Source organism: Trematomus bernacchii, unplaced genomic scaffold (genome assembly GCF_902827165.1).
Source record: "Trematomus bernacchii unplaced genomic scaffold, fTreBer1.1, whole genome shotgun sequence".
Lineage (NCBI taxonomy): Eukaryota > Metazoa > Chordata > Actinopteri > Perciformes > Nototheniidae > Trematomus > Trematomus bernacchii.
Window position 1 is genome coordinate 19,308,954 of NW_022987720.1, and position 12,096 is coordinate 19,321,049.

Consider the following 12,096-nt stretch of genomic DNA (forward strand, 5'->3'; position numbering starts at 1 on the left):
CTGCAACTTCGTCTAACGTGAACAAACTCCTGTCAGTAAGCTTTTAAAGTTTCTGAAGTGTTGTACAAAAGGCTCTGCTACTTTTGTTTCCCCAGCTTTAAATATTTCAAACAAAATCAAAAACGTTTTGTTCTGTCTACTCTGCTCTACACAATGTAGATACACTCTACACTGTCAAGGTTCAAGGTTCTTTATTGTCAAACTAACATAGCTACAGAGTAATTATGTCGTTGAAAATCTTAGGTCACAGGCTTCTCCAACAATGCAACATAATAATACAGAATACTGTCATTCCCTTTGTGATCCCTATAAACTCTGAACTCGAGTTTTTATCTGCAGAGTGTACTTTAGTCCATCCTCGTATCACCACAGTGAACGGATCATACAACACAAGTAGTTCTTATGGTTAGCCCCCGGTGACTTCTGTCTCTTTAAAGCTAGACTGTACATCTGTCTACATCAAAGTATCTCTGTGAAACGCCAGCAGACCTTGGGCCAAGCTACGCCTCGACTATTATAACAATCTGTAAGTGCTGTGTGGCAGAGGTACTTCTACAAGTAGATAGTGAAATATATTGCTGTAGAATCAGAAAATGATACACCCAAGTTATATGCAGGAAGATTAAAGTGATGAGCAATATTTTTTACATTTTTGTCTTAGATTTGTTTAACTTGTTAGTTATAGCACTTATGTCACACAATTAGTAATGTTAGGTTAATGTAGTGGATTATCTTCTATCTTCTTTTATCCTCTTGTGTTTTACTGGAGGGATCAATGATGGGCTGGTTTTACATCTCACAAGAAGAGGCTTGTTTTGGTAAAAATAAATAGAGCATATGTGACCCGCTCTATCGAAATCAGTCGGATGTCGCAACGGCTCATTTCAAAATAAACGTGGATTTGCGTAAAAAACTATTTTTTCGGGGTTCGGGTGTTTTGTTTGATTTTAAATAAACAAAGTCTTGGCTTTCAGAATATGAAACTTTTATTTCCAAAATCACACGATAAATACATTTGTGAAGCTTGTGAAGGGAAGATGACAGGCACCTCTCAATCGCAATCTGCTCTTCCGTAGCGCGGCTTCCCCTCCCTCCGGCTGAAATTATGAATGTAAGGCATATAGTTATCTAGATAACACGGCGGGGTCCGTTACAGTTTGTTTTCATCTGATTTCAATTAAACAAAGTCTTGGCTTTCAGAATATTAAACTTGTTTCGGCAAATTTAGATGATAAATACAACTATGAAGCTTGTAACGGCATAATTACAAGCGGAGAACGGAGTAACTTAACGTCACAGCAAGCATAACAACAGCCGGTGTTTCTCGTGAGTGTTTTCCCCGGGAAACAAACACAATATACACAAACGCAAAAATACACAAACACACACACACACATACACACACACACTCGCGAGCTTCCCCCAGACCAGTAATCCAAACGGAAATATTTCCCCTCCGGACTATTTTGATCATTTGCTCCGCTAATAATCAATCAGATCGATGGATTCCAGAGAAGAGGAAACTTTGAAGGCCTTTTTCTCAAAATGATGACTCGGTGACAGTCATTATATAATGTGACATATTTTGCTTAATATTTGGAGTACAACAACAATCCTGATATTATTAGAAAGCTAGGAATCTCCTCTTTCCAACAGTGTATACAACTCAAAATGTGTCTTCGGGTCAATGCGACTGATTTCGATAGAGCAGGTCACATATGTTGTGACTTAGGGTCCTAAAAAGACCTCGGCTTGCTTGGTCAGCTCTAACTATTTTAATGGTTTATAAAAGTGTTGGTGAATCTAAAGAGAGGATGAGTGTGGGAGGGTGAGCGACTGTTAGTAGAGGCTCTGGAAAAGGACGGAGAGAGAAGGTTATAAGTGGTGAATGTGCGCTGTGTGGGAGAAAAGGTGTAGACGGCCATTAGGTATTATTCAGCTCATTTCTGTGTGAAAAGTGTGTAGCTTCAGGATGTTTGTGGCTTCAGGATGTTTGTGGCTTCAGGATGTTTGTGGCTTCAGGATGTTTTTTGTTTTTTTTATACAGTTTAAATGCTCATTTTGGTCTAGCTTGTTTGTGTGCCCTGTGATGAAGCAGCAACCCAGATGGATATAAAACTGAGAAAAATCACAAAGAAGAAATGTAAATTACAGGTTTGCCTGGAGATGTTGTTGGATGGGAATTAAAGTCTGCAAAACTTTTCACCGAGACAATCTAGTTTTTTTTTAAATGGGAAAGAACACGATGGTAGACGGTTTTGTAGTCCCATCATATGCCTCTCCTTTCACATAGTAATTTTGCACAACAATTGTCCCATCCCAGATTGATGGAGGACTTTCTGCTCGGGCACAGAAGGGTTTTGTTATTCTTTTGATCCCTTCATCTCAGCTTCAATTAAATGTAATTCAGATACCAACAGTGCAATCTTATTTCTTTCTCCTTGTCTTTGATTTGTTTTTTTGCCTATTGTGAAATTTGTAAGGTGCCTCACCCAACATGAAAGAAACTATTCAGACTGTAAAAATCATCTGTAAACTTGAGGTATAGAAAATTCCAGTCAACATGTTTAAAAAGAAAGATGACCTGCCTCTATTTAACAAACTGCATGTGTGTGTGTTATGAGGCCGATTTAGAAAAACTTTTTTTCATTGTTTGCGTCTCTGAAGGAATCCTAAATTCAAAACTAAAAATTCAAAGACAATTTAATTTCATGATGTTTGATAATGTTCTAGACCTGTAATTATGTGGTGCTTCACAATGCACTGTATATTTAATGAAAAGCATTGACGCAACATTTAAAAATAAGGAAAAATGTAAGCTTTTAAAAACTAGTAAATGAAATCCCAGTTATGAGAATGAGTGTGTGACTGTATGGAGATACATACATCTTCTCCAATTCCCTTGCTCCGCTTCATCTTTGTTTTCAGCCCGTCATCCTTGGTGGTGTTGTTTTTCCATTTTAAAAAGTGTCTTACAAATGAAGGCCAATCTAATTTGTTGTCGTATTGCTTTTTATTCCAGCTTCAGACCTTTCTCTCCTCCTCAAGTCTTTCTCTATTTTGTGCTCACAATCTGTTAATCACGTCACTCAAAACTACATTTCTATTTTATATTTGCAACTAAATCTCACTTATAATATTGTTTCCAGTGCTCAAAAGAAAATTGAGCTTCTGTATATTGTGCAATAGTTACAGAAAGGACGGATACAGAGGGATTTGGTAAACTCTTGGTTGTTGTTTTTTTTCATTAATTACAATTGGGGCTGACATTTGCAGTGCAGATACTGAAGCATTACCTATAGAAAACAAACATACACTCTCAGGGTTGTTGCAGTTTACTACTGAATGATAACTAAAGAGTGAGAAAGACCTCCAGGACAAGTTTAGCAGAGCTCAGCTTTATTACATAGCTGTCAGTGTGCATCAGGCTCCTTTCTGCTGGGCCACCCCCTTTCTCAGCTGCACACTTCCATTTTAACAAACATCAGAGTAACATAATGGATAAAAACCATAGACTGTATATCCTAAACTGATAAAAACCAAGGCTTGTCAGATACTGAAGGAAAAACAAACCTGTACTTGCAGAACGTTTTGAAAAATACTGTGAAGAGTTTTTACGATAAATCAGTGAAGTTTGACAATCCTATCATATTCAATAAAACATTGTGCCTGCCATTAGCTCTACAACATGTGATTGTTTTACTTTAGACTGACCACATGCCTTAATTTATTATCATAATCTTGGTATTCACTTTCGTTTTTGTGTGTCCACGTGAAAGTACTGATTTGTCAACACAAATGTAGCTGGATCAGGGAAACTTAAAGAATGGATGGTAATGAGTCGGCTTGCTCAAGATCAGTTCAACAGGGCTTTAAACAAGTTGGACAAATGAAGGACAAACTCTCAACATGTCACCACGCTGCTGCTGTGTTATTTCAGGTCACAGCTTCCACTCAGGATAATCCAGTGTGTCAAATGTGGACAGCACTGTTATTGATTAGGGCAAATCTAACAATGCTCCATTTGAAGGTTGAGGTTTGTCAAATGTACACAGTGACTCCAGCTCGGCCATTTGGATGCTCCATGTTTTGCAGCGACTTTCCTTTAACAATGTGTAGTACATTTCCTACTTTAACTTCTATTTCTGGATCAACTTTAGCTGATTGTGATGCAGGACTTTGACAGAGCCAAGAGACAGAGACCAATTGGCTCAGCCTCGGGCGCAGAGTGAAAATAATCTAAATCTTTCATGATTTTAATTTTGAAGGTTGAGACATCAAGGTTAAAGATTGGATTAACCCTTCCAATATACATTATTTGCAGTCAAAGTATTTCTTAAACTATAAACCTTTCTGTTTCTTTTAGCTTTGCTTCTGCTGTATGACGTCACCAACAAATCATCCTTTGACAACATAAAGGTAGGTTACATTTGGTTTCTCTTTGTTCTAATTATTAATTGTGTAAGATACTGTAACATTAATCATTTCATTCTCACTTTATCATACATTACATGAGCACATGTTCTTTTTCGTAAACATGTGCAACAATGCAAATGGCACACCTGACTTGGTAACTTGCAATTAAATGAATATACTTTTCTATCAGATTGATTTTATGAATTGAAAGGCTGTGTTGTCACAGAAGGCTGAGTAACATCTGGACGATATGAATTTGTTGTTCCAAAATGCTGAGTTTCATTGTCAGTGGTTTTTTGCCAACATCATTAGGCCATGTTTTTATCAAAGCCAGTGTGACAGTTGGTTGAACAAGCAGAGAGTAATCTGTGAAAAAGAGGGCGGGGAAAAACTGCAGAAGGAAAAAGAGGAATGAGAGACATTGATTGTGATGCGCGATGGCAAGGTCAGCTTTTAGTCAAAACTGTGTCCTTTCTTTGGACCTTAGGGACCAATCAGCTGTCCTCAGATCTGTCTCATCCCTACTCTTCTGCCTACGATAAGGGGAAGTATAAAGATATTGAATTTCACCCGGCGTGGCTGCTATCCCTCTATGTATTAATTATTGTCTGGATCATAGATGTCAGTTTTAGTTTTAAAGTTATACATTATAGATGGTAACCATAGAGAAGCAATGGCCGTATCTCATTTCTGGGATTTCCCCTCCTCCTGAGTTTGTCGTTTCGACCACTGTGATTTGAGACCAGAGAATGAATCTGAACGCTGGAAAAATAAATAGTTAGCTGAACAATACAATTAACATTTTCATGAACTGTCGAACACAAGGTAGCCCATCATAAAACATACCCCTCTTTATTGTCTTTTACTGAGTTGGAACCATCATTTATGAAATGAGAATCATGCTGTTTGGAAGAAGACTTTAAACTAGTTATGAAGATCTGAAGGTCACCGCTCTGTTATGTCCGCCCTTTCTGAAGCGGTGCCTCCTCTGCTCTTGTTCTTTACAGTGCACATTATCTCCAAGTTTATTCAATTGAAAAATAATGGTTTGTATGAAGCAATTTAGCCGAGTTAAGTTATATTTGATTAGTCCTTGCTGGGTCGTCCATCTTCTGCATTTAGCCCAGCCCCAATATTACAGAGCGGGGTCTTGGTCAATAGCAGTAAGATGATGTCTTTTGAGTGTAAGAGATAACCAACATTGATTGAAAGGTAACAGAACGGACCCAGCCGGGCTGGTGCGGTCCGACTCCATTCAGACCACTGTGGCGCCGGACCTGCTCATTGGCACTGACTGAAATACTGTGGCTGTTTGCTCCCTGGCAACAGGAAGGCTGTAAACAGATAACGTAATAAAGGATGAAACTGATTCTTATCACCTGAGCACTCATGCAAAGGAAACCATTCATTAGTACCCAGGATATCATTTTATTTCCTACGTTATCTGATGGATACACAGCTTTATAAAGTTACCATGCGTGTATAGAAACTGTTCCATGAACATTTATATACATATAACCTTATTATAAAGAAAAAAGGTGGTTGGTGCAGTCTGTCGTTTAGTTCACAGCAATTTAAAAGTTAATATAGTCTTGGCTACACGTACACCTATTGATTTGGCAAATCTAAATAACATGAAAATCCAATACAAGAGGAAGAAGACGGCCAACCTGACCTAAAAGGTTATTTGGATTTAATTTGCCATAGGAAAAAGGATTTGAAAGGATACAGAATTGCAAACTAATTACTTCAAATCGTTAAAGAAAATATTGATTCAGATAAATATTTTCTTTAATGAAAATAATGTGTTTTTAAGTCTCTGCCAGAGAATTATGATGTGCCTATCCGCTCTGAGACATTGTTAAAAAAGAAAGAGGTTCGTCCTTTAGCTACAGATATGAGCAGCAGCTCAAAAATAGGTGGGGGGCGAGTTTGTGTGTGGGTGTAGAAGCTGGACAGGTAGGACACCGATAGGTTGGGCAGGCAGTTACCGGATGAGTAAATGTCAACAATTTAAAATAAAAAGTCTTCAGGGCCGGTGAAACAGAAGACATTCAGCTTTAGTCTTTTCTCTTCATTGTCCAACACATCGTGCTTCAAGCTTCAGTTGTTTTTAAGCCTTCACCTTAGCCAACTTTGAAGACTTAAAATCTTGGATGATTCTTATTGTTCACTGTACCTTGCTTTTCATTGCTGCACCTATCAGACTTTTAGTTTTTACCTTATATATACAGTCTGGTTTTTACCTAACCACAAGGAGAACTGAAGCTCATTTCCTTATCATTAAAGGTCCCCTATTATACTGTTTTTCATCTATATATTATAGGTCTCAGATATATACAAAACATGTCTCTGAAGTGTTTGGCTCGAAATACTAAACAGATCATTGTAGCATCCCATAAACCCCTCTGTTTCAAAAGTGCTGATTCTCTGTCTGTTACTTTAGATGGAAATAAGGAGCCACTCCCAACGCCCCTTTGAGAGATATTTGGTTAAAAAGAACACAATGGTGCTCTAGGAGGAGATTCAGGTGATAAGGTGGGGGGCGGGGGGGGTTACCTTGGTTGGTGATTGGCTAATGGTTACATAAGACAAAAAACCTTTATGACATCATAAAGTGGCCAAAATCTGATCAGCTCATTTTCAGACGGATTTTTAAATCAATGGATCAGGACAAAAAGTGAGCGAATCTTTTTTCCTGAAACTTTCAGAATAGTGGACACATGTTTATCTATAAAAGACATGACAAAGTGGATTTTGCATAATCGGTGACCTTTAAAGCCTCTTACACACCAAACTGACACCAAAGAACACGTCCCGACGTTGCGTCGACTCACATTTCCTGCGTCTTGGCCATATGTCGCACTGGAACACACCGCAAAGACTTCAAGTCTGCTAAGTAGCACGTACGAACTGCGCATGCGTGAGTGGCAATAACTCTCCTTACCAGCAGGCGGCGGTAGTGTGTATTCGTCATTCAAAAGAGGCAACAACCGGAAGACAGAGAAGAAGAAAAGACTGCGTGATATAAACAAACATTGCCTTTGGCCGACGGTTTTCGGCCAAAAAGGCGTCGGCACGGCTGAAAAGACACTACTGTGAGGGACACACCAATCTGAGTAGGGCGTGTCGACGCTCATCGTCGGCCTGACGCCCACCGACGGCCAAAATCGGCTTGGTGTGTCCGGGCCTTAAGGCGCTTAAGATAATTTGAACAGCTCTCATCATGGCTACTTCCAGGTCATTTTCCTCAGTTAGGAACCTTCCTAAGCAGAATTGACAAATCGACCACAACCACAGTTTGACAAGTCCTTTCTTGCCTTCCTACCTTTCTTCCGTTCCTAACCCAAAATCCACATTTAGTCTGTTACAGCAAGTATATACGCTGGTGGCAAACTACAGATGCCTGCTGGCACACCGCTGCCAAACGAGCACTAACTCATGTTAATGGACGCTAATGGTGATGAATGCCACTCTGAAGGAGAAACGAGAGGAAAAACGTTCCCCTCTTCCTCTGCTCTCAGACCTCTCTGTGGTGTATTATTTTCTATTATTTAGAAGACATTAAGGCAGGCAAAGCATTTGCGTCATAGGAGTTGTCATTCATCTCAGAGAGAAAGACTTAAAACTTGAGGTGGGAGACACTTAGTCAAAGCAATTTATCTTATGTTCTGACATGCTAAACTGCATCTAAAATAGCTGCTGTCATTAGATAGTGAAATTGTGATTGGAGTGGTTTGAAGATGCTAGTGGTGTTTCTTTAATCTAAAGATTTGTTTGAGTTTTTTTCTAGTTTGTGTATTTTAAACTGCATATTACAGCAGAGGCTGTCAGAGTAACTTCCTGTAGTCAGTTATAGTCTTCTATCTATTGTATTGTTTGATATACACAAGTACAGTGGTTGATGGTGTTAGCCATTGAAGCAAAAACACTTTAGCAATTTAGTAACGTGATGAATGTTGTCTTGTCAGAAGAAGTGCTTCAGGAAGACTATAAGAGTCTGTTGCGTCTGTCCTGCAAATCATTTATCTGGGTTCCTCCTGTTAAAATGCAGCCTGGCTTCTGTTGTGCTATCATTCAAAGCTAGATTCATTTACTGTTGACGGCAATCAGAAAGATTCAAAACGGAATAATTCATTGCTCTCCGTCTGTCACATAAGACCCAACAATTAGAAAGAGCAACAGACTGCTCTGGTGATTATCATCAGCTTTTCAATTTGTGGCTATGCCTAAATACTGGCAAGGTCTCGTAACAAGTCAGCTGTTTGGTATTGAGCTGTGGGCAAACCGTAGATTTACCAGATTTAAATGTAAAGATTAAAGTTGCATAAAAAAACAGAACAACTAGCTGAAAGGATGCTCAATGGCTTCATTGAGCTATGGGAAAGTTACGGTCAAGGGATTACTTTTTTGTATTCGTCACTATAAACAATCCGCTTCAAATTACATGGTTTCATTCAATGGCAAAGAAAGAATGTGATCTCTGGCAGATCAGAAAAAAAGCACATAACTTTTTGTATTGACTTTAAGGCAATGACAAACATTCTTTGCCATTCATTTTGTAGGACTCGCTGTTCTGCTGACGTGACAGTAATTCCAGTCGTGATGTTTTGAAGCTGAACCTTTTGAAATCCCCACAGCGTTCTCATAACATTAGAATTGATCAGCACCCAGGCAGGGATCCAAGTAAAGCAGTCTCATAAGAAACAAACTCTGTTTTATATTGACTGTGCAGATCAATAGATGTGACCTGGATTAGAACACATGCTCTATAAATATAATTAAAAGATTCTTATCGAACAGCCTTTGATGCTTATTTTTAAATGTTTTATTGCTTTGCAGCTGCGATTGCTCTTACATCTGTGTGTGCTGATGCCCTAATGCTTGATCATGCTTACGTGTGTGTGTTGTAGAAACCCAATAAAAGCAATGAGAGAGATGAAACCTTCATCTTCGTGCCTTCATTCATCTCTCTCTCTCTGTCCCCGGGGCATGGACCGGCTTCAAATGAAATGGCCGCCTGCTTACCTCAGAGCCGTTAAATGTCATGGCACCACCACACCAGATGGGGATGAGAAAGGGTCAGTAAATAATGCAGTGATATGAATTTAAATACCATTCATTTATAATCAGTGGCGCATTTATGTAGTAAATCATTTCACGCAAGTGAAACATTGTGGATTATTCTGCACCATCAGGTTTACTACGTGTTAGTGAGGTCGTGACACGCAGTAATCCTCATTCATCATCTTCCCACTCACACAGCACCTGCAATTGCTAATTAATAGTCTGTTGGTAAATAACCACCTATTGAGTCAAAGATGGAGCCGCCAGTGGAGAGTAGTCCTGCAAAGGCAAACTGTTGATGTTGAACTGCTTTATGATTACATTTCCATTTGCTTTGATGTCAGATAGAAAGTGGAAAAACATGCGACACTGAATAACCCATTCAAACACAGCAAGATGATGATGTCCTGTCAGCTGTCTACTTTTTGTTGTTGTTGGAGCAATTTGATTTCCCTGAAGGAATCAGATGAGTGAAATATGACTTTCCATGGAAAAAAAGTTTATTCTCTTTCTTCGTCCTTGTTGCTGCATTTTTTTTTTTTTTTGGGGGAGGGTATGGAAATAAGGATGGCCATCACTTTGCTGCTCTTTGTTACATAACAGCTCGTTTCTGCCTGCTCACCAGGGGGGGAAAAGGCTTTTATGTTTCTGTGAGTTTGTTGCAACTCTGCAGAAGGAAGCTCTTTACCTGTGAGGGGGCTGACAAAGGGCAAAGTCATTCAAACGCTCTGAACGAAAATATGATTTGCCAGCGGTCTTTCTATCTGTTTTTCAGCTTTAAAAGCAGCAGCTTGGAACCCATTTAGGAGTGTTTATGCACGTTTAAAAAATGTTGTTTAGCTGTAGCCTTGGGTACAGAGCTTTTAGATTGATACAGAAATATGCTGCATACAGAGTATTTGCTGCTTGCAATGAGCAATCTGAGATACAAAGTTGTTTTTGTTTTTTACTTTACACCAAGTCAGTTTATGTTGGCATTTTTCCCTGAACACCTTTATGTGAAACAGATTTGTCCGATAAATTGGAGCCAGGAGTCCTGCACTGTGCCTTCTTCCAATTAATTATAGACCCATCTCTAAATTGTCAGTTCTGGCCAAGGTTCTTGAAAGCCTAGTGAGTGAACCAGTAAAGGTGTTTTTAAGTAAAAATGACATCCTATGTAAACATCAGTCAGGTTTCAGAGTTGTGCAGCTCTGTTTATTGATCTTTCCAAAACGTTCAATACCGTCGATCATCATATCCTGAAGCAGAGGCTACAGTGGGGTGGTTTGTGAACTACCTCTCTGAAAGGTCCCAATGTGTTCAGTTTGATGGGCTCACTTCTGAGTGGTTAAACATTACAAATGGTGTACCACAAGGTTCTGTTTTAGGTCCACTATTATTCTCCATCTATATCGGGGGTCGGCAACCCCTGGCACGCGTGCCAGCATTGGCACACTAGGAATAAGTGGAATAAGTGTGCAAAATATTTAAATTGTATTTTTGGATCCTGAACGAGACCGCCGCCAGAGCGCGTCTCCCCGTTACCTGCAGAAGGAAGCCATGCACGCAGCGCAGCCCCGCTCTGTTTAACTCCAGGTGACTTTCTGCCGCTTTCCTCTGTGGTGCAGGGCTGATCGTTTCACCACAGAGGAAAGCACTTCACAAATTGCAGTACCCATAAGGAGCTGTACAAATGCCGCAGTTTTTGCGTGGCTGTGTCTTTAGTTGAAAGCCCAGTGGCGATCTGCTCATCTCTCAATGAAATAATATGCTACAAAGGGGCGGACTGGCCATCTGTGTGTTGAACTTTCCTGTCGGCTCCCAGACCGTAGTCGAGGAGGGCAGAAGCAACAAGCTTCAGGTTCAATAACCCACTTTAGCTTAAATGACTGGAGAGAGGCGAGCTCTTCTTGGGAGGCCGTTGCATTTATTTAGCTGTTCTTCTGTTTCACAAAATACATCACAGACCTCTGTTTTTCTGCTGCCTCGTTTCACTTCCAGAAACATACACAAGCTCGCTCACTCTCTCTCTCTCTCTTAAAGGGACAGCGATCTCATCTCACTCTGCATGACCCTAATATCATAACGTGTGTTCTGGAGAATCACAGAACGGACGATCGTCCTTATTATTATGCCGTTTAAACCAATTATTTAAATGTGCCCTCCTGTTGATAGTTCACGAGCATCAAGCTCCTCAACCCCCCCATTGATAATTCTCGATCGTTGGCACGCTGATAACAATTTTTTTTTTTAATGGCACTTCATATCAAAAAGGTTGCCGACCCCTGATCTACAGTATATCAACAGTTTAGGTCAAAATGTGGATGGAGCGGTTTTACATTTTTATGTGGACGATACCGTGATGTATTGTGCAGGTCCCTCCATTAAGGAGGCTTTTGTTAAATTGGAGGCTGTTTTTAATATTATTCAGACTCGGCTCTCTGAGCTTAAGCTTATTTTAAATGTTGATAAAACTAAGGTAATGCTATTTTCGAAAGCCAAAAAGACACCGGAGCAATTAGGTTACACAAAAAAAGAGGGAAGAAAAGAGAGAGATTCACCTGGTTAAATAAAGGTTTGAAATTAAAATCATTGTCTACCTTTTGTGTCTGTTTCTGCATCATCTTTCCC

At 39.6% G+C, this 12,096-nt stretch overlaps 1 protein-coding gene across 4 annotated transcripts in view; it reads left to right on the top strand.

The window, feature by feature from the left end:
* Positions 1 to 12,096, top strand: part of LOC117492337 (ras-related protein Rab-26-like) — a 99,342-nt gene that overhangs the window by 72,370 nt on the left and 14,876 nt on the right. For all 4 annotated transcript variants that reach the window (XM_034142526.1, XM_034142523.1, XM_034142524.1 and 1 more), the window contains one exon: positions 4,367 to 4,419. In XM_034142526.1, the coding sequence (XP_033998417.1) occupies positions 4,367 to 4,419 (53 nt within the window). The remainder of the gene's footprint in view (positions 1 to 4,366; positions 4,420 to 12,096) is intronic.